Raw genomic sequence first — 24058 nt, forward strand, 5'->3', positions numbered from 1 at the left:
CACGACTGCAGTGTCAACACCATAGCCTCTTTGAAAACCATTATAGACCATTTGATATACTGGAAAAGATACAAGAACAGAAAACAGTCATATTTGTAGTTCAACACCAAAGACACATAGTATAGATTCACTTACAAGTTGTAACTGTAATAGTATATAAAATGCTTTATAAAAATCAGATGATCACTGATTGAGTATTTGTTGCGTTTGTCAGCTATGGCATCAGTGAATAATCTATTAACTAAAAAAGCATGATCTCATCCACTCAAAATCAGCCTAACCGATGATTCTAGCACCAAACAAGAACCATTGTAAGAAATCACCTCGTGAACTTTCAGATAAACTTAGAGTCAAGTGAGGTTATGCTTGAAGTTTAGATTAAGGCTACAAGTGGTAGAACAATATGTTAACACTATTTCTAACATATCCAGGCCAGTTTAGCTTCGATTTCTGCCCCCTTTTGGCCACATTTGTGCTTTTGAAGAAACTGGACTGAACGCCAGAGAACGAGGGGTGACGAGAACCATTATTTTTCAGAAATGTCGCCATCTACTGACAAAACTAAAATCAGGGTCTGCTGAGAACGGGAAATTCTTAAACAATGACTATATTAAACTAATTCTATTAACTAAAGTCTATTGTAACTACTCTTTATTATAGTATTGGGAAAAAAAAGTATAAATGTATATATGTGTGTGTGTATATATATATATATATATATATATATATATATATACACACAGTAGTCAACATTTGAAGTGGATCAAAACCTTTCATTAAAGTTATACATGAATTTTGAACAATACCCGTTCTTTGATGAACTTTTTGATCCACTTCAAATGTTGACCACTGTTATGTATATATATATATATATATATATATATATATGTATATATATATATATATATATATATATATATATATACACACACACACATTTAAAAAAAAGAGATGGACATATGTAATAGAATGTTTGGACCAATTATCCTCCTGTGTTTAATGCGTAAAACATCACTTTCTGAAATACATGTTAAGTTGATACATGTTGAGCGAGAAGAGGGTTATTTGTAACCTTCCCTGTTAGCGGTCACTGTATTAGCTGAGAACTCGTCCACACTGTTCATTCTTCAAGTAAGGGACGCCATTGTTTCAGCAACAGGTCGCATTAAGTCAGGTGGGCGTGACAGGAAGGTGCCTCTCATGAGAGCTGTGTATGGGAAAACATAGCTAATGAGATAGCTTTTACAAATTAACTTGATCTTCAACAGGACTTTTTAAAATAACGTCACATACCTGCTGTATCACACAACCCCTGCACTCCGCCCAGTAACGGGTCCCTGTCGGTCAAAAGCTGACTTCGCTTTTGAGGTGGCGGTTCAAATTCTTCTGAAGCATCATCGGACAAGCCATTCTGCCATTCAAAAAAAAAAACAATTCACAATGAAACATTTTCTATACCAAGTGTGTTGTGTGAATAAAGTTTAAAACAGGGTTCGTACAGACTCTGTCAAATGAAATTCCAGGACTTTCAAGGACTTTTCAAGCACTACTTTTTTGGATTTCAAGGACTTCAATCGGCACTTATCAAACAATATCTTGATTATTATTTTTACTTATTGATGTTTCAATTCAGAGAGGTGAATCCATTTACCAGCACTGGCAGGCATTGGAAATCGCCTTAACCATTGAAAGGAAATTGACACTGATTTTTCCCCCCATTTATATATATATGATTGACCTGAAGAATAAAAGTTGTATTTTATACTTATCATATACTTAATATCATGCTCATAGCCATGAGAAATAGCTCTATATCTCAGACGGGCTACAGCGTTGATTTAGCATGAAACAATTGTATTTTTTCAAAAAAAAAAAAAAAAAAAAAAAAAAAAAATCCACAATATTTTGAATTAGGGATGGACCGATACCACTTTTTTGCAGAACGAGATACCGATACTGTAACCGATCCCTGAATTTTCACTGCATTTGTAATTTTTAAATGTCTTAGTAATAATCAGATTAGTTGGCTTAATTTGTTCATCAACTATATATTTCCTTCAATTATTTGCATGCTTAATTAAGCCTGCTAAATTGCATTGTATGAGGTTTTGTTACTGTACATTCTATTGCTCTATCATATTTTATATTTCATTGAATAGCACAGCACATATTTGGACTAGAGCAGCTCCAGAAATGTCAGTGCTGAGAATTGGGTCAGTGGTACAAATGTTTAGACACCAGTGAAATATAAATAATTGAATCCAATTTTGATACTACAACAAAAACTGCCAGCCTAATTAATGTGAATTTAAAACATTATTAAAAGGTAAGCAGTCAGCAACAAAATAAGAACGAATAATCAACTTACAAATAAATACAATAGAACAAAGAAAGGCTACAAATTACTGGATAAATTAAATATAGATGGATCTTTTGAAAGTTGAAAAGGGTAGACTATTTAGTCAAGAGCAGTGAGTAATTTATTTGTCCATTCATTGTTTGATTAACATTAAAACAGCAGTGGGTTTATTGAAGTGCTGCCCCTTTAAGACCGAACGCAAGGACCCCATGGCTACGGTCACTTGATATACCTGACTTTGTTTACTTGGATACTCGCAAATATGGGCATTTTTACATAATTTTGTGTGAATTCCTCAGCACAAGCGCAAGACGTGAAAGACAATTCAATTCAGTATTCGCGCGCTGAGACGCTGGTTTCCGGGGCACGCGCTTTGGATGTTTGCGTTCATGGAACTTATTGACTGCAAACGTCCAGTAATAATGTAAGGAATCGCTCGTTATACATAAATCAGGTAACAGGTCATGTTTTACTTTACTTGATTTAGTTGTCATCCAAATATAATAACAATCAAGAGCATTCAACAGAACTGCGCTCTCTCTCGTCAGTTAACGTTAATAATAAGCTAGGACATGCCTTGTTTTATTTTCTTTGCCATTGACATCCGACTAAACTACAAACCTTCCACTGATGTCGGTTTAAAGAGATGTGCTCGACCAGCTCGCGTGTCTGTGCTGCTGCGCGCTCAATCCACTGCGCGGTTTTCTCTGATGATCAGCTCGCGCACCACAGCTATGCGTTACTATACACACGCTGTATGGCAAGCCGTTTTAACTTTTATTCATTTCCAGGATATGAATCCTTGATATCAACAATTACATTTTCACTAGTTAAAATGATAATTATTGATATCAGGAATAATATTTCTACTAGTAACAATGGCAATTTTGGATATCAGGAATTACATTTTCACTAGTAACAATGCTAATTCTTGATATCAACATTTACATTTTCACTAGTTAAAATGATCATTCTTGATATCAACAATTGAATTTCAACTAGTTAAAACTATAATTCTTGATATCTGTAATTGTATTTTCACTAGTGAAATGTCACCATAGGCTGCCATTAAAAAACCAATTCTTGATATCAAGAATTGATTTCTTACTAGTTGAAATTCCAATTTCACATATCAGAAATACAATTCTTACTAGTAAAAACCTTTATTTTTGATATCAAGAATTAAATTGTCACTAGTTAAAATGTCTATTCTTGATTATCAACAATTGAATTGCTACTAGTAACAATGTTCATTTTTGATATCAATAATTCAATTTTCACTAGTGACAATGTTAATTTCTGATATCATGAATGTGATTGTTACTAGTAAGAAAGCCATTTTAGATATCTGAAATAATATTGATATCAGAAATACATTTTCAGATATCAAAAATGAAAATTTTTACTAGTAGCAATTCAGTTGTTGATATCAAGAATAGACATTTAGACTAGTGACAATTTAATTATTGATATCAGGAATTCGCATTTTTACTAGTAACAATGCAATTATTGATATCAAAAATTATATTTCTACTAGTAAGAAATCAATTCTTGATATCAACAATTGATTTTGAATGGCAACCTATGGTGACATTTCACTAGTGAAAATACAATTGTTGATATCAAGAATTACATTTTTGATATCAATAATTCAATTGTTGATATCAAGAATTCAATTGTTGATATAAAAAATATAATTGTTGATATCAAAAAATTTAATTGTTGATATCAAAAATGTAATTCTTGATATCAACAATTCATATCCTGGAAATGAATAAAAGTTAAAACGGCTTGCCATACACGCTGCCTGGTAGGCCTATCGGTTATTGGTATCAGAGCATTTTTACGAGTACATGAGCTCGGTATCGGTGCATCCCTATAATAATTCAAGCACTTATCAAGTACCTCTTCAAAAATATGGCTGTTTTCAAGGGTTTTCCAGGACTTAAATTTCAAAAAGTCAAATTCAAGTACTTCAAGCACTTTAAGCACCTTGTACGAACCCTGTTAAAAGGTGAAGGCCCAAAAATAACAGATCAATCCTTTGTCTTTACCAGTAATGTGTGGCTGAGCAGAAACTGTTCCTCTATGGAGCTGCTCAACTGTTTCTTCTCCCATTTGGCAGCCAGAACAGGAATGTCATCTTCCTCCTCATCTTCTAAACATCTATTGTAGATACAGACATAGAATGGGACATTAAATATCTGTCTTATACACTACTGTTCAAAAGTTTGGGGTGAGTAAGATTTGTTTAAGAAATTTTATGCAGAAAATATGCATTAAATTGATCAAAAGTGACAGTAAATAATTTATAATGTCACAAAAGCTTTGTATTTAAAATAAATGCTTTTCTTTTGAACTTTCTATTTATCAAAGAATCCAAAAAAAAAAAAAGTGTTTCTTAAGCACCAAATCAGCCAATTAGAATGATTTCTGAAGGATCATGTGACACTGAAGATTGGAGTAATGATGCTGAAAATACAGCTTTGCATCAAAGGAATATATTCAAATAGAAAACAGGAATTATAACAGTAATATTGTGAAATATGATTACAATAATACTGTTTTTACTGTATTTTGTGCAAATAAATACAGCCTTTGTGAGCATAAGAGACAAATTTCTAAACATTTTAAAAATATCATCAGACCCCAAGCATGTTATCATAATTGAAACAACCAAACCATCTGAAAGCCCTTTTATTTTGATTTGATCTAGACAGTAAAAAAAAAAAAAAGCATAACAAGATGCCATCACAGTGACATTATACATTTATCAGAACTGTCGAGGATAACACAATAAAGTTACAAACTTATTTCCATTGTGGTCCTCGTTGTAGTCTGATAAAGATGGCCAGGCAAGCTACAGATGACTAAAAAGTACCTTGTACACTCAACCACATCCAAATACAAAATAAAATAAACAAATACATACACTAAAATAATAAACATTCCTAAAAACTCAATCTAATTAGCATTTAGCAACCATTCACCACATGCTCGATTAAAACAGCGATCTGACTGGCTTAACTTAATCTCAACTGGGAGTTTATTCCATTCCATTCCATTGCTGCCATGTTCAAAAAGGTGTTTGTCTTTGGTTCTTTGGTTCACTTTTGTGATAACCAGATAACCATTATCATCCTTACCGTTTCCTTGAAGTGTTTGTTATCTTTTCTGAAGATGCAGCCATTTCACTCTGGGGCAGGAAGGTCAACTGGAAGTCATCATCCATGGAGATATATGGAGCTAGCATGTCCAAATCAAGCTCATCCATAGCCTGTCAAAGAACGAAAGCATTAAACACCCGCGACTTCTCTCTCAAACACGTCTAAAACATCTCAGAAGGTATCTGAAAATCATTTTGAGAACTACCTCTGACTGTCCTTTCAGAGTTACGCTCTCTTCAGGTTTGAGGGTGAAGAACTTCTGTACCACTTCCATCTCCACGGGCAGCTCTTCAGCGGGGCTCTAAAACAGACCCTTAAACGTCAGATAAACCACTCAAACCAACAAAGACACCCAGACAAACATACAACCTCATGCTTACTGCGGCAGGTGGAGAGTTGGAGGGCCGAACGTCGAATATCGGAGAAAGGAGCTGGCGGAGTTCAGGCGTACAGAAGTCCTGAGGGCATTCTGGGATACTGTTGGGACTAGGTGGACGGCAGAAGGACAACTCCACACACTCTGTGAATAATAGGCAATATTAGGATCACATTCGATTTTTCTAAGAATCCACAACCATATTGATTTTAGAGGACCAATCACAAACGTTTCTTTTCTGTAGGATGATTGCGAGCACCTGTTAGGGAAATGATAGCATCTCCAGAGTGAGGTGCCAGCTGCAGTAACTCCTCTGGGTTCTCCTTCATCTGGAGGAAGAGCTCTGCAGTGCTGCTCTCCTCCATGTCGGAGTCCTCCTCCTCTTTCTCTTTCTCTTCCTCCTTATCCTCCTCCTCCTCCTCCAGCTCACACAGCCTCTCAACTTTGGGCTTTGGTTTCTCACAGGTCTGTTCCAATGAGAACACAACATCTGCCTCTTCCACGCCACTGCCAGAAAGAAGAAACAAGAATTACTCATGCTTTCACATCAGGGTTATTATCGTTAACTAAAACTAAAACCATTAAAATATTTTGTTTCATAAAATGAAATATAAAAATAACTTAAACTTAATATAACATAGCCTGTTAATTGTCACTTTATTGTGTGTTTATTTTTATTCAAAAGCATAAACACTCAAAAGTCGTCCTGTGAAAATTATTCGTCCTTTTTTGGCCCCTAAAACACCATTGACGTGTAAATGAACAGCCAAAATGCATAAAACCATTTTCCATTTTTAGTTGTGTAAAATGATATCTTAAAACATATATTTTGTATAAAATAAATGTTTAGTTCAATACATTTGCTTTACAGTAAATTTAGACTTTAACTTTATTACACTTTCTTTTTTTTAAGCTGCTTTCTCCTAAGGTTGGTCTCTTTTTAAAGCATTCATGAATTACAATCATTTAAGCTCAGATCAAAATCAAAGTGGGGTGACCGTTAACAGGTTCAACAACATTTCTAATTATTGTTTATTTTAAGTTAAATTACTAAAACTTAAATTAAAAATTAAAAACTATTTAGACAAAAAAAAAAGATTAATAAAAATGACAAAATTACTAATACAAACTAAAAATAGAATTAAAATAGAAAATATAAAAACAACAACTAATTCAAAATATTAATAAAAATAACAGTATATTAATAATATTAAAATAACACCAATTTACATTGGCCAAGCAATGATAGACAGTGATCTAGCAAAAAAAATAGGGCCCAAGAAACAGATGTTACACAGAGTCAGACTGAGCTACCTGAGGATAAAGTTGAGGCAGACCACAGCCTCGGGTTGAGACGTCCTGCTGTTGTAGAGGACAGTGGCTTGAGTCTCAGTCCAGACAAATCCTCCATTCTTAGCCAGAAACCGGTAATGGCTGGTGCACACCTGGCCCTTGGAGAACACTGCAAGTACAGAGGAAAAGATAAGGAATTAGCTTAGCCTAGTTTAGTATCGGTAATTTTTTCATTTCGATAAAAGAAAACATTAAAAACAAAACAATGTCATTGTGGATATTGTCATGGAATTTACAACAAATTAAGTTGTGGAGGTGAGACTAAATCCATTGTAAAAAGATGGATTCACAGAAAAGAATGAAGAAAAACTTACAGATGTTTAAACTCCTGGTCACATGGTCAAAATCAAGGGCGTGAAAAAACTCATAGGCAGACTGGCCAATCAGATCCTCAGGGTGGTATCCAACAAGCTCAGTGACTCTGTGAACAGAGGGCAGTCAATCAATATTTTAAGTCTCCTAACTTATAAAATACAATTTATTATAGCGATACACCAAAACGATTTTTTTTTTTTTTTTAATAAAACCAAAACTAAAGTTTTAATTTAGCAGAAAACTGAAACGAAAATTACGTTTGGCCAATATTATATTCCTGCAATACCAGAGGCTGCAGTTTTAGGACCATAGTTTTTTGTGACAGCGCCACCTAGCCAATTCTACTCCAACAGAGGAGACCTGATTAAAACTTCAAACAAACAGATGAAAAGACTAGACGGAAATTATTCATTTTTTATTATCGTTACACCCATTTTTAACGCTAGAGCGAATGCGGCCATTTTAAACTTAAATGTGTGAGGCTTTCGGTGTCAGCAGTCTCCAGTTATTATTTAGATGGGCAAAAAGAGTTCATTGTGCTGCTGGATGTTGTAAAATTGTTTTTGTTTTCAAATTATTTTAATTTATTAACGTAGTAATAAACACACTAGTTTGTAGCGCAATTGTTTTACCGTTTACTGCACTTTGTTAAGTGTGTCACAGCCATGCTACGGCTAATGAAGTCTTGCACATACACAGAAAAGTCTCTTCCCAAGAAAACTGAATTTAAAACCAGAATATAGGGGCTCATTTATTGAAAAATTAAACCGAGCTTTGGTTGTCGGTTATGGGAAAAAAAACTAAATGATCATATCTAATATGAACAACTAATCAGTAATTACACATTTGAACATCATGAACCATTTGACATGGAAGCAGTTAATGAATGAATTTGTAAGTAAATGAATTTGATTCAGTAAGGATTTGTCACTCTGAATAAGAAACTTGTAAGTTTCTAAGTCTTTTATGAGCTGGTTCTTTTAATGAATCATTCAAATCATTTGTTTGTGAGTCCAACTACATTGTTCTTGCGTATGCGTTTGTGTCTTTATGTTTGCTTTTGCGTGAAGCTTGTGAGGACAATTCTTGTCAGTATTTTAGAGTCTTTTTTTAATCTTATTATATTCAATTAAAACTGCAATTTCACATTCACTGTTGTTGTGTCCAAAACCAACAGTGAGACTATAAATATACCGTGCTCCAAGTGCAAGCTGAGAGAAAAAGACAGGAAACTCGAGTCACATGCTTTCTCACACCATGAATGAAATCTGTCTTCAGCTGTCACACGTACACACTTCAAAAACAGCCAGTGAGAATAAAAGGCTAATTAGGTTTGCAGATTGATTGAGTAATGTTAGATTCGCTCACTGTGGGTGTGAGTAGATTACACTGCGAGTAGGAAGGTGAATTTGGACACCTTACAGGCTGCTTCAAAGAGGTGAACAGAGCACACTCCTACACAGAGAAACTCTGCTGACCCTCTGGAGTCATCGGACACTTGGTCATGAGATATTTGATCTTTTACGACCTTTGAGTGTATGCTGCTTACATCTAAGAGAATATGCATGAGCGTGTATTTCTGCATTTCTAAACATCTTACCGTCCGTCACACTGTGTGAAAGTCAGGTCCATGTTATGGCGTGTGAGGAAAGTGCTGCTGTCCAGTGGGAATTCAACGCTGGAAGGGTGAGGAATGGGCTCGCACAGCAGTGTCAGGAAGCTGCCAGCAGGGAGCGAGTTCTCGTCATCACCGCTGAACGTCTGCATGTGTCCTGTGCAATGAAGGACCTGGAGAAGACATGAAAAAAAATGATATTTAAAAAAGAATTTGAAATTATAAACTTAGTCCAATCTGCACTTTGGATAAATAAAGCAAGGATGCATCAAATTGATAAAAAAGCGACAGTAAAGGCATTTCAAATGTTAAAAAGAATCCATATCAATCAGTATAACATCGGACATGAACATTCCTCCCCACTAAAGCCTTTCATGCTGCCATTATCCTGTGAGGTTCAGAGGAATTGCCATCACAGGAATAAATAAAAATAGAAATGTATATATAAAAAATGTGGTTTTAAATAGTAATTTTATTTAACAATATTCCTGTATTTTTGTTAAAATAAATGCAGCCTTGGTGACCATAAGGGATTGCTTTCAAAAACATTTAAACTTACAGAATCCAAACTTTTAGACAAAAGTGAATATATTCTGAGTTCAGAAAGTTTACAACCCAATCAAAGTTTCACACAGACTGTTTGTTCATTTCTCAACAAAATACAGATGACAAATATGAAAAACACAATATTGTGTATAACATGACGTGCGAAGCAAGCGTTTAAGTTGCAGTGCATTCTATCTTGGCACTGAATGTAGTTGGACCTCTGCCTTCTGTGTATTTGTGTCCTGTTTTATGCACTCATGGGACCTGACCCCATAGTTCAACAAAGAGCCAAGCTGATGTAAAGCAGGATTACTGATACAGTCCTGCATACCCCTCAGAGCAATCTATACCCGCTAAAGATGAGCTAACAGGTGCTGCGTATGAAAATAGCTAAAGGAAGTCCAACACCAGTATTGATTAAACCATGTCACGCCATCAAAATTTTTATAAAAACAAAACTGGTGCACATGGACATACACTGTACATTTGCTATTCTGTGAGTTTGGAATGAAGCTTGGGTCATTTACAGACCCCTTCTTCCTACAGTTTAACAGTCTTAACACATTGAAAAACATTTTAAACAAACAGTTTGTGTACCTTCCAGTTTGCAGACTTGATATTAACTGTTCTTCCTGTGTGGGTGAGTGTGCTCTTCATCCGAAGGAAAAAACTACGTTCAACCGACTTCTCTGTCTTTTTCTTTGAAATACCTGAGGATGAAAAATTCTCCTGGTCAGTCCCAAAAATGTTCAGTAACACATAAGACTTCATAAAATAATTCAATAAACAGTAGGTCGCTGCATAGCAGCTAAAATCCAGCCAAAAATATCCTTTGGGCAAGAAATCTTTTATTACCTGGTCTTGTGGTGAGGATGTCTCGCAATTCTTCTTGGTCACAGGGATGAACAAACTCATACACACTCTGTCCAAGCAGCTCCAGCTGTACAACACCACATCAAAATAATCAGGAATTTAAAATGCCTTCAAAACAATACCATGACACTAGAGACATGATAAAAAAAATAAAAAAAAGAGAGAAAGTATTTACATTTATGTATTTCGCAGATTAATTTATCCAAAATAATGTCATACATGTGACCAAGCGTGCCTAATAAGCCCTGAAAAGTGAAGCCAAAACGTCTCGATCGCCCCCCGCTGGCCGGTCCTAGTATAGGTCATAAACCCCGCCTCCCCATGTTAATCAATGGCTCGTGAGACCAACTAAACAATTAAATTACACTTCAAATATAATTTTTCCAAATATGGTTTCTGTCATTTACTGTAGTTTTTATCACACTGATGTAAAATAAGTTTGTTTTTAGTTAGTTATTTGATGCGATGGGGGTGACGTCATGATTGACAGCTGTGATTGACAGGTTCTCTGAGCGAAGTAGTCACTGAAGCACCAACAGACTTTTTTTCGGGATCTTCGGAGGACTGAGGAGATTGGAGCTTTAAATTTAATATCTAAATTTCTATAATTAATTTTTAAAAAGTGCAGGAGCGTGTTCTTGCGATTGATTCTGCGAGAGTGAGGGCGGGGCCTTGATTTCACGGCTTTACTTCCTGCTCACTACTGCGCATGTCTGGTCCCGAAATCGCTTCTGCGCAGACTCAAGTTCCAAGATGTCAGCGCCATATCGGGATACTGGCGGCTTCACTTCTGACCAATGGAAGAGAGCGAAGGGGCGTCGTCCATCTTTTTTTACAGTCTATGCATGTGACCAACTGTTTTGCACTTTAATTTTTTTTTCCATTTTCTTTAATGACTGTTTGGAATATGCATTTGACTGACTCCCAGAAATGAATCACTTGAACATGTTTCAATTTCAGTAAATGAACTCTATAATTGCATACCTGCCAACTTTTGAGTTTTGCTCGGCGTGAGATTTGTTGCCGGGGGGGGGGGTGGTAGAGACGAGTGAGATTTGTTGACGGGGGGGGGGGGGGGGTAGAGACGAGTGAGATTTGTTGACGGGGGGTCTCGCTCGCGCAAGGTCTCTCGCTCGCTCTACGCGGTTTGGAGCACAATCTCTGTCTCGCATGCACGCTCGCTCTAGATAACGGGAGATTTTTAACGAATTTGCGGTATAACTAGTCGATCACGAGTGGCTCAACAGGTAGATATATAGATAAACTCATCTTCCAGGCATTTGACCGCCCGGGTTGACACTTCAGCGTGAGAAATCGGGAGTGTGGCGTGTGAGCGTGTGAAACCAATCAAATGCGGGTGTCTCACGGCCAATGCGTGAGAGTTGGCAGCTATGTAATTGCAATTCAAAGAGTGAATGTAGGTCATTTGTATGAGATTTCAAGTCATTTCCATCAAGTCACCCACTACTATCATTCTTTAAATGCCGTTCCTATAACACAATTATTTAGACAACAAAAAATACAATTAAAGGTGCTCTAAGCGATGTCACGCGTTTTTTAGGCCAAAACTTTTTTTGTCACATACAGCAAACATCTCCTCACTATCCGCTGGCTGCCTGTCCCCATGAACACACTGTAAAAAAACGCGGTCTCTGCAGACACCCCAGGCTCCACAAACGGCAACAAAAACAAACTGGGCTTACCCGCACCACGAAACATAACAAACTGTTCCAGCCAATGACTGACAAGAAGGGTTTGGGGGGTAAGAGATTATAATATTACTATATCTTATAATAATATAACATTACATTATACACTCCTTCAGTGTCATGTCTGTTGGATTTCAGTACAAATCAATCTCTTATCACCGCATTACTCAATACTAACCTAGATAAAAACAAAAACTCAAGAGCTCAAAAACACACTGCATGTGTTCCCTCAGGAATGGATCTATTCTAAGGGGTCTGGTCACACACGTAACCTGAACATTATGCCTCGTACCACAGGGGAGGAATCCAAAGTGACACTATTCTTGAGCCATGTGTTACTCTACTACGGCCAGTTTGAAATGTTCCACATTGTGAAATTCACACTGAGGTTCTTATGCAGTACTTCAATATCTAGGGACAACACTCACCTGTGTTATGCCGATGTATTTGCTGACACTCTCTGAGAGGAAGATCATGTCCCCTTCCTCGGTCATCACCAGAATAAAGCCAGCCAGTGCCTGCTGATAAAAGCCATCAGTGGGATTCTCCATTTCCTCCGTCTTCGTTTCTGTTGGCCCCGCTGGATGCGACAAGAACCAAATATTAGCACTAGCATATATTTGCCAAAGGAAAAGTATTTGAACATGCTCCTACATAAATATATATATATATATATTGTACACACAATGTGCACACAAACACAGTACCAATATTATTTATAATGCAAAACAAAAAGGTCCATACAATGAAACACTGAAATTTATTATACACTGAACTATATTTTGATTATTTGAACAAGTGTTGGTTTCAAAATGTCTTTAGGAGTTCAATGTTTTCATGCATCTGGCATCCATTAATTGCCTGGACAAACAGACTGTGTTCAACGCAAAACAGATTTATTCTACTTGAATTTTAAACAAAAATGAATGAGTTAATCTAGGCTGAAGTTTTTGAGCAAGTTTTTCTACCATCAAAACCCCCAGCATTATTATATTTAGATGCACTTATTACTGACATTTAACATTGTTTTCCCCCTGCTGTCAAACTATTAAAACAGTACCGAGAGCCATTTTTGGGTTGAGCAACCAATTGAGGACCACTGCTACATTACACAATTTCCTGCTTGATTTCAGCAGAACCCACCGGTTTGGATCAAGCGGTTCATGCGCAGATAGCTGAGCGCCACCCTCATGATGGCAGCTTTGTCCAGGTGGGAGGCGATACGTCGTGGAAGGGGTAGCGAGTGTGCCAGCTCGTAAAACACCTCAGTCTCCTGACTCCTCCTACAGCGTGCCGCGTCACGAGAACGCACCTTCCGCTGCTCCAAACTGGGCCTAAATAAGGAAAAACAAACTTATTTAACGTCCATATTCAGAATATCCAATCCTTGTCAAGAAACCAAATTTAGAAAATAACGTTTTTGCAATGACATATCTTTGCATAAAGCTTTTTAAATTTGTGGGAGGTTTTTCTTCCCGGAGTTTTTTTCCCATCTAAAATTAGGACACCAACAGAAAAAAACAACAACATTGCGTCCATCTTACATCTTTGCTCTCTGTTCCTCCTAAAATAGAAATGTCCCAGCTGTAATTGGTGTGTTCTGGTGCTCCGTATATCCTAGTCTTGCCAAAAGAGAGTCCCAGATAAACTTTTTTAAATGAAGGGGGGGGGGGAAGCCCTCACTCTGTGCCTTTCACTCCCGTTCCCCTCCTCCACATGCCTTAAGTAAGTAGAAGAACTCGTTCAGAAGGTCGTTTATGACATTAAAGCCTGTCCCACAGCCCTCCCCCTGGCTTCCTATCTGACAGAGCCCCTCCCAGCCCCTCAGTCTGTGACCTCCTTTGTGCTCTGAACAGGACTGAACTGCCATTACAAAATGACAGTTGCCAATCTCTCAGCACAGACTTTATGAACATACAGAACATAGTTAGCACATCTATCTGAAACTATCAGCACTGATTTATTGTTTTATTGTAATTCATGTTATTTTTAGGTAAAACCGAGTTACATTTTTTTCCCAGGATTCTTTAATGAATATTAATTTAATGCATCTTTGCTGAATTAAGTTAATTTCTTTCAAAACTGACCCTAAACTTTGATAATGGGGGGGCACGTAGTCTGTGGTCAGTCAAGTCAGGCTCTGTGCACTTTGGTAAAGAAAAACATTCCTCTCCCAAATCATACTCGAAAGACGTGTAGAGTACTAAAAAACTTCAACACACAGGAATAAGTCTGTATGGACTCACTCAGTCATGTTGCAGGATTAGGGTTGCAAAATTACAGGAATTGTCAAAGTTGGAAACTTTCCATAGGAATATGGGAATTAACGGGAATAAACTGGAACTTTGCAAAATTGCAGGTTAGCCAATAACCTGGAACTTAAATGTAGTTGGAACCCCCCCCCCCCCCCATTTCTCAATCACATGCACACAACATACTGCAGGGCTAATGCGGCCACACCCCCTGCATGCACTGTGCATTCCTCTATCACATGCACAGACCATTTCTAAAATCCTGGGGCGTCATTTACACAATGTGCCTATACATAGATTTGAACAGAGTGTGTACGCTAAAATCCACCGCAAAAAAAAAGGCTTTGACGTGGGAAAAGTGCTTAGCACCACATCAGGGTCAGGGTCTAAACAGTCGTACGCACTTTTCCTTATGACAGAGAGAGTCGGAGTACGGCAGGTATTTAGAAATGTAAGCAATTCTTACTGCTCGCCATTCTCAAGTAAAGGATTTAGATGTTGACTGGTGCTCTGTTATATATTCAGATGGGCACAATTTCAAGATAATTTGCGATTTACATTTTACATACGAAAGAGCGACGATTTTTTGTGTGCGTAAGTTTGTTCTCTGAATAACATGTACGCACATTGAAGAAATGATCGTAAGATCAAATGTATGGATAACATTTTATAAATGAGGTCCCTGGTCCCTATGGAAGCAGGTTTTTTTTTTTTTTTTTTTTTTTTGGATTTGACTTTTTTAATTATTTCCAAAATTCCCTAGCTTAACTTCCCTGAAGCTTAAGTTTCTGAAAAGTTTCCGGAAATGTACAGCCCCTTTGCAACTAGGGATGCACCGATATGAACATTTTGGTCGATACCGATAACCGATAAATCTTTATATTTGAAAGCCAATAACAGATATATTGGCCAATAAATCTAAATCCAATTTTTTTTTTAATTTTTGAGAGCCTGTTTACAAAAACAAGTCTCACCATTAAAAGCCATGTCCATGTTATCATCATTTTATGTAGCCTATATGACACTTGCGGTGCACATGTTGCACTGAACTGTATTTTCCTTTTTTAAGTGATTTAAATAATGTTTCAAGCAATTTAAAACCATCATGGCAAGTTGCAACCAGTGAGCATCTGAAGTGTCTCAACTGAAGGAAATAATCCATTATTTATCGGCTTTTAATATAGCCTATTGGGCAAATTTTCTAATCGGGCCGATAACGATAACATTAAAAATGTACATATATCGGCATATACCGATATGGTGGCCGATATATCTTGCATCCCTATTTGTCAGGATAAACATAAACCATCATCCATCACCATCCAGGATCAAAACGACTATTTGTAACCATATGACTTAATAAAACAACGGGGCATAAAACCAACCAAATAATAAAATATATTATTGTAATCTTAATTCAAAGACCCACATTTATTCCTAAATGTCAGCAATTCGGCTACATCTATTAAAGAGAGCAATTATCATGTATAGGTATGGAACAGCTTCACAAACCATATTTTCAAACACACAGTATCATTATCTCTGTTACAATATTTTAAATTATCACAGAAGTACTGGGATAACAGTTTATAGTTTGGATATAAACACTGATGCCTACAGTAGCGATCAAAATAGAGTAAATCACCTTTTGAATGTCTATTTTAAACAACAAAAAATCTTTATTCTCAATTTATCCAGAATCATGCAGCTCTATAACCATATCAACACTAGGGCTGTCAATCTTCCTCAATAATACTATTCGAATTCCATTCCTTATTTTATTTAATATTCGAATAATATTCGAATATTAAATGCTCAAATTCATCCTATTATTAATATTTACGACATTACTCAGGCTTATGGATCGCCAATGCCACTATAGCATGTGGTTGTTGTTACACGTTCTGTCCACTAGAGGGATATCTAACATTACAATAAACATTTTATTCGTGCTGAATATGGTTGCAGCGCTACCGATGGTTTTCGGCTAATATCTCCGCGAAAACACCACCAAAAATTCTGAAACTTATATCGTTCTTTTCAGTTCGACTAGACGGTTCCAACGAGTTTGGTGCTCGCCGAATCCGTTGAGTTTTCACCAAGATATTTGCGCTTCACGGGCGCTTTTTTACGTTGTTAAACATTTACCATTTTTGACAGTATTGTTATGATGATACAGCGTGGATAACGTGCACAATTGTGTTACGATTCAAAAACGTTATTGTTCATCAGACGAAACAAAAGCATTTCATTTTCACATGTGTGTAAGTCAAGGTGGCGAGAAAGGCAAGATTCCATAAAAAAAATTTAATGAATGGGAATAGGAGCAGGCTTCACTCAATGATTAAACTTAAACTTTAAGAATGCTGGCCTGATGATTAGAATATATAACGTTAAACAGGAAAGAGGCCGCACTATGCATAAATTGTTTTATTTGCACAAACGCGTTTCGGCGCGTGCCTTCTTGAAACGCGTTTGTGCAAATAAAACAATTTATGCATAGTGCGGCCTCTTTCCTGTTTATGTATATAAAAAAATTAAAATATACATAAAAAAACAATATTCGAATAGTAACTTCAGCATTCGAATAGTATTGATTTTTTTAATATTCGAATTATATTCGAATTTCGGAATTCGTTCCAACAGCCCTAATCAACACTGCGATTGGCCGCGGTATATGAAAAAGGAGTACTGAAGAACAGATTTGGTGATTTAGTAGGTGTTAATAAAATCATCTCACAGAAATATTATTCAAACTTCAAAACATAAAACATTCAAATATAGAGTACAGTCCTAAAGCAGAACAAGCAATGGAAAACTGCCAATGCTAGTATGTGGTTTTATGCATTTACACACATTCAACAAGCTTTTAACAAACACCTATACGTCTTTATTTCACCTATAAAACAGGATTTTATTGTAACCAGCAATAATCGGAACACAGTAAGGGTAAAATCTTTCCGTGGCAGGGACAGCTGCCACCGAGACCTGTCACTCCACCCGTCACCGCTATTGGCAGCTGTCACTCCACCCGTCACCGCTATGTGCGCCTGCCACTCGACCTGTCACCGCTATGTGCGCCTGTCACTCCACCCGTCACCGCTATATGCGCCTGTCCTGCACACCGACACCGCTATATGCGCCTGTCCCGCGTCCAGTCACGGGTATGCACGCCCGTCCCAGCGTCCGTCACCGTTATATGCGCCTGTCCCGCGTTCTGTCACGGCTATACACGCCTGTCCCGCCTTCCGTCACCGCTATATGCGCCTGTCCCGCCTTCCGTCACCGCTACATGCGCCTTTCCCGCGCCCTGTCATGGATATACACGCCTGTACTGCGACCCGTCACCGCTATCTGCGCCTGTCCCGCTCACTGTCACGGCTATGTCCCGCTTTCCGTCAGGTCTATATGAGCCTGTCCCGCGCCCTGTCACGGCTATACGCGCCTGTCCTGCGAGCCGTCACGGCTAAATGCACCTGTCATTCCACCCGTCACGGCTATACGAGCCTGTCCCTCAACCCGTCAGGTCTATACGAGCCTGTCCCGCGACTCGTCAGGTCTATATGCGCTTGTCCCGCGACCCGTCAGGTCTATACGAGCCTGTCCCGCGACCCGTCACGGGCACGGCTATGGCTATGGTGTCTTTTTGTCATTAAATCTAACAATGTTTAGGCTAGATTTTTTTTTAAACATCAATGTTAATGATAAACAGTTAGGCTATTATATTGCGTTAAAGAGGCCATATTTGTCTAAAATACACAGTGATGTAGTTGCTTTGCAACCGAGTTATAACAGTAACCTAAAATGCTGCAAAAAATGCAATATATGTATAAATACAAAGAATGTTTATTAGTTTTTCACTTACAATTTCTTGTAATAAAACTTCAAAAAAGTCCCCTATTGAAATATGCATGCGTATAAGAAATATTTTATTTACATACATTTTTATAAATATATTTGTAAATATATATAAACATGTATTTAAATTAATATTTCAATAACAATCTTTACATAAATATGGATCTTCTTTACAAAAACATAATTTGGAAACAGGGCATGAAACAGATTTTGTACGTTTGAATGGTCCAAGGTAGTGCGCACGCACTGTAAATCTCTTGGGTAGGATTTGGGGTGTGGAGTGCGTGCGTATTACACGCCAAAAAGTGCGTATCATATGCACGCGAAAACTGCGTATCATATACACGCAAATACTGCGTATCATATAGGCCTACGCAAAAACTATTTTTGGCTTATAAATGGCACGAGAAATTAAATTCGTGGTATACGCACTTTCATAGTGCAACATTAGTGCAAGTTTACCTTAAGATAGCATGCAGTGAGGTTGGCTTGACATAGCCTATAATAATAATAATTATTGTAATAATATAAATAATTATTAATAATTATAGCAATAACTAGCCCATAGCATAGATTTATTTAACCGTGAGTGACAGGCGCGTATAGCCGTGACAGGTAGCGGGACAGGCGCATATATCCGTGACGGCAAGCGGGACAGGCGCATATATCCGTGACGGGTCGCGGGACAGGCGCGTATGGCAGTGACAGGTCGAGAGACAGGCCCATAGCCGTGACGGCGCGCGGGACAGGCGCGTATAGTGGTGACGGGTCGGGGGACAGGTGCATTTAGCCGTGACGGATCGCGGGACAGGCGCGTATAGCCGTGACAGGTCGCGGGACAGGCGCGTATAGCCGTGACAGTAAACGGGACAGGCGCTTATAGCCGTGATAGGAAGCGGGACAGGCGCATTTAGCCGTGACGGGTCGTGGGACAGGCGCGTATAGCCGTGACGGAAAAAGGGACAGGCGCGTATACCCGTGACAGACCGCGGGACAGGCGCGTATAGCCGTGACAGGTCGCGGGACAGCCGGGTACTGCCGTGACAGAAATCGCGGGACAGGCGCATTTTGCCGTGACGAGACCCGCGGGATAGGCGCGTATAGCCGTGACAGAATGCGGGACAGGCGCATATAGCCGTGACAGGTCGAGAGACAGGCGCATATAGCGGTGACGGGTCGAGTGGCAGGCGCACATAACGGTGACAGGTCGAGTGGCAGGCGCACATAGCGGTGACAGGTCGAGAGACAGCTGCCAATAGCGGTGACGGGTGGAGTGACAGGTCTCGGTGGCAGCTGTCCCTGCCACGGAAAGATTTTACTCCCTCTCTCGGAACATAAAACAAATAAAAGTCAAATAAAATAATAAAACACCTTTTTGTTCTTTGTGTGATAATAAAAAACTGATTACTATGATGATCCTTGTCCAAAACATAAATCGTATCAAGATGGAACTCAGTCAACATGCTTTAGGTCAGAACAAAAAGCTAAATATCCGAGACAAGCTGAAGCAGGGCCCAGCATCACATTTCAAGCCCCAGGCGACCACATCTGACTCCACAATAATCCGCTCTCAGCCAGTGGTCACTGTGGGAGAAACTCGTAAAGAATGACCATTCCAAACCCCTTCATCAACCCCTTCTAAAAATAACTCACAGAAAGAGCTCACCCATCACATTCATGACAACATCGGAGATTATTTGTTCTGTGGGACAGTTTAAACTAAATAAAACGGACGGTGCATTACCCCTTTGGGCTTTGCATATTCTGGGAATGTATTAGTAGGATAAACTGGTTGTACTGCACATTGCAAATCCAATCTGTGAGTAATAAGATCTAGAGAGCGAATTATATTTAAAGTCCTTAAATCCATCCGAGATAAACCTAATCATAACAACGAACGCCTAAAGAGTGACAGTTTTAAGTCGACTAATGCTAAGTGCAAACAAATGTAATCTTCAGAAAATCTCATATAGAATATCTACTTCATATTGTACATTATAGGCTATTGTTGTGAATGTGATGCCTAATCTTTTTTAAACAACTGTTTTATGCTCACCAAGTCTACATTTAGTTGATCAAAAATCCAGTAAAACAGTAATATTGTGAAATATGCTGATTTGGTGCTAAAGAGACCATTCTTATTATCATCAAGGTTGAAACTGTAAAAAAAAGAAAAAAAGAAAATTAAGGAATAGTTTGATGAAAAGTAAAAAAAAAAAAAAAATGTCTTCACTGATACTTTTGATCAATTTAATGCATCCTTGCTAAAAGGATTAGCATTCATTTCTTTCAAAACTGACCCCCAAACTTTGATAATGATTTTAAAAGCCGTGCACGCAGTCTTGTGCAAAAGCTCCAGTAAACAAATGCAGGAACACTGTGTCTTTCAGCCACGTCACAACACTCAAGCCCATTCCTTCTGCTGTTTGGATGGCTAGGGATTTACAGCGAGTGTTGTTATGTATTCTGGTAAAATATCAACACCCCATATCAGCGTAGGGGGGACTGGAAGTGTAACCCATCCCAGCCTGTTCAAATTAACTCCTCTGAACCTCACAGGATAATGGCAGCATGAGTGACAGGCTTTAGTGGGGAGGAATGTTCACATCAGATGTTATACTGACTGATATGAATCTGGTGGTACATCAGGGTATGAATATGAAGCTGTATGACCTGTGACATTTACACTACAAAACATTCCCTATAACTATTTCTACACTGACCTACACTACAGGTCAACCTTACTGATCCTTGCAAAGCATCAATACCAATGTGCCCACATCATCCATATGAGAAAAGATTTTGAGAGGAACACTGTTTTCTTTGTAAACTTTTAGTGGAAATGCAGTAGATTTACTTAATTGTAAACAGAAATCTAGATGAACATATCTTTGTACACTAACGTTCAAAAGTTTGAGGTCTGCAAGGCTTTTTAATGTTATTAAAGTTTCTTATGTGCATTAATTTGATCAAAACGTATGGTAAAATAGAAATAATACAATTAAAAATAACTTTTCTATTCAAATATTAGGCTATTTATAATGTAATTTATTTCTGTGATTTACTACAATCTTCAGTGTCACATGATCCTTCAGAAATCATTCTAATATGCTGATTTGGTCATCAAGAAACATTTCTTACGATTATCAATGTTGAAAACAGTTGTGTAACCTAATATTTTCGAGGAAACCATGATTTAAAAATAAAATAAAATAATATATATATATATATATATATATATACTGGGTGGTATAAATGTATATATACTATATATATATATATTTTTTTTTGATGATGATAGGAAGTTTATTTAAAATAAAATAAAAATCCTTGCAAAGCAACAATATCAATGTTTCCATATGAGAAACGTTCTTGAGAGTTTGTTTTCTCGTATAGGTTGCTTCAGGAACACTGTGTTCTCTTTGTAAACTCTTAGTGGATAATATGCAGTAAATTTGCAGCAGATATTCTTTATTGTCACTTGTCAACCCTGTGGTTCAAGTCAGTTTGTCAGACAAGAGCCATGGGATGTTTGTTTTCTAATAAGATTGCTTCTATAAGACTCTTTGGACTCGTTCCAACTGCAGTTCCCTGGACTGACTGAGCGAGAGGTTCAGCTAAGTTCGTTTAAACAGTGATGGGAGGGGGAGACTATGGTAGCTATGCCAAGAGTTAGGTTGAACACAGGCAGTAAGACAACAGAGAACAAAATGTACTCGGGACTATTTACTTCATTCTGAAAGTGTTTGCATCATTTCCTTCAGATATGTAGGTGTTGACAGAAATACATTTGGGAAGTCTTGCGGTGTTATGTGCAGTACTCCTTTTTAAAGAGCATTTTGATCATACCTTTATAAATATTATGTAGGTTCATGACTTACTTTACATTAAGTGTCTTTTTACTACTTTACATAAGTGTCTTTTTACTACTATGTACTAACATATTGATACAATGCCTGAATGTACTTACTGTCTGTAATTAATCTGTAATTAACTTCTGAACACAATAAGTACATTGTGCAAAACAATAAATGTATTTTTGATGCAAGTACATAACACCTATTAACCTAAAATGTTTCTAAAATTGTTTAGAGAAGGCATAATGCTCAGCTGATGACAGATTAAAGTTAGTTATGTTAGTTTTAATCAAATATATTAAGCTACAATGTCAAATACTTTTACTAAGGAACTTACAGTCTTTTGCATAAAAGAGGAACAACAGAAGTTGATGTTTTGGCACAGACAAATCTTCTATTTTAAGCCCACCTGATGAGAGATTAATGTATTTTTGATGGATTTCCAAGCATTATTTCACTAACCTTATAAAAAGTAAATTAATGCAATTTGGTCACTCTTTGACGGTCATATTAATGTCAATAAGTGACACAATTTACCTAAGTCACCATTTATGTGTCCTTACGCCATTAAAAGAGCTCATTCAGCCCACTGAATGTTAAAGTGTTGACCAGATTTCTTAATGAAACATCAACCATTATAAACAAACAGCTTACGATGAGATGGATTGTGCAAGATTATAGTATCCTAGAACAGAGGTTACAGGACTTTATCATTCTTAAGACTGTTTAAACAAAACCCAAGAACATTGCCTTCACCAGTTCAAGCAGTTTTATTGACCATGTGGTCCTAAAGACCACTAAGGTCCTGTTTTTATTGTCTGAAGACATTACTAAAACACAGCTGGTACAAAAAAAAAATCACTTTAAGAGTTCAATGCCTCTAGTTTATTATTATAAATGGTATATTTGGTATCTGTATACAATAAAATCGATAGCCTATTGTCTTTACAAATATGATCAAAACAAACACTCAAACCAAATCAAGCGCAAAACACACTCACAAGCTCACATCAAGATAGATATGAAAATGATAACACAGATCTATTTCATGAACTAACACCAGTGCCAATAAATATCAATGACCGACTGCACGCTCATGAGGCCATGCATACAGCCATCGACTGGAGGAACCCATTTCCCCTTTTATCCCTTATTTATTAAATCCACACGCCATACCTTCTATGAAGGCTGTTGGGAGATAAACGCCTTACCTTTTCATCGCAGAGTTCACCATCTCTCAAATGAAATCACTGCAAATCCGAGTTTTGAGTTCTGTAACTGTAAAGCTTGATTGGACGGCAGACGTCGTCTCGTCTGCTGCTTGTTGTTTATCTCTGTTCTTGTAAAGAGGCTCGACTACTAATCTTTGAAAAAGAGCTGCGTGTCAAAATAAAAGCCACGGCGGGCACGAGCAATCATAACAAACAAAATTATCGTCGATTGGGTCTGATATGAACATTGGTAAAAGCAAGTAATATATAGGCCTGGTTTCACAGACAGGGCATAGATTAAACCAGGATTAGGCCTTTAATTAGGACATTTAATTAGCTTTTATAAAAAGTGCCTTAGAAAAAAAACGATTTATTTGCATCTTGAGACAAAACAATGGCACTGACATATTTTAAGATATGTCAATGTCACTGAATTTGCTTTCGATTAAAACAGCTCAAAAACAGGGGGGACAATAATACACCCTCTTAACTATCTTCATTAATCCAGATCTATCATATACTATAGAATAATGTATATAATATTAATATTTTTTTTATAATCTGTGA

The 24058-nt window shown here is 37.4% G+C and overlaps 1 protein-coding gene across 1 annotated transcript; it reads right to left on the reverse strand.

Moving 5' to 3' along the window:
• Nucleotides 1-916: 916 nt before the first annotated feature.
• On the reverse strand, nt 917-23641 carry hif1al (hypoxia inducible factor 1 subunit alpha, like). Its single transcript, XM_056263477.1, has 15 exons — nt 23492-23641; nt 13457-13647; nt 12742-12893; nt 10587-10671; nt 10329-10441; nt 9171-9358; nt 7570-7676; nt 7217-7364; nt 6162-6409; nt 5907-6046; nt 5732-5827; nt 5506-5636; nt 4414-4525; nt 1294-1411; nt 917-1207 (listed from the first exon to the last, which is right to left on the reverse strand). The coding sequence occupies exons 1-15, from the start codon at nt 23512-23514 to the stop codon at nt 1128-1130; spliced, it is 1932 nt and encodes a 643-aa protein (XP_056119452.1). The 5' UTR covers nt 23515-23641; the 3' UTR covers nt 917-1127.
• Nucleotides 23642-24058: the final 417 nt, after the last annotated feature.

Source organism: Rhinichthys klamathensis, unplaced genomic scaffold, assembly GCF_029890125.1.
Source record: "Rhinichthys klamathensis goyatoka isolate OS25496 unplaced genomic scaffold, OSU_Roscu_1.1 h1tg000206l_1, whole genome shotgun sequence".
In the NCBI taxonomy this organism is placed as follows: domain Eukaryota; kingdom Metazoa; phylum Chordata; class Actinopteri; order Cypriniformes; family Leuciscidae; genus Rhinichthys; species Rhinichthys klamathensis.

Coding starts and splice junctions, on each gene's coding strand:
- hif1al (XM_056263477.1), bottom strand. CDS start 23,514: ATGGTGAACTCTGCGATGAAAAG. Junction 5,828..5,906: donor CCAACTCTCCACCTGCCGCA/GTAAGCATGAGG, acceptor GGTCTGTTTTAG/AGCCCCGCTGAAGAGCTGCC. Junction 1,412..4,413: donor TGCTCAGCCACACATTACTG/GTAAAGACAAAG, acceptor TTTGAATGGCAG/AATGGCTTGTCCGATGATGC.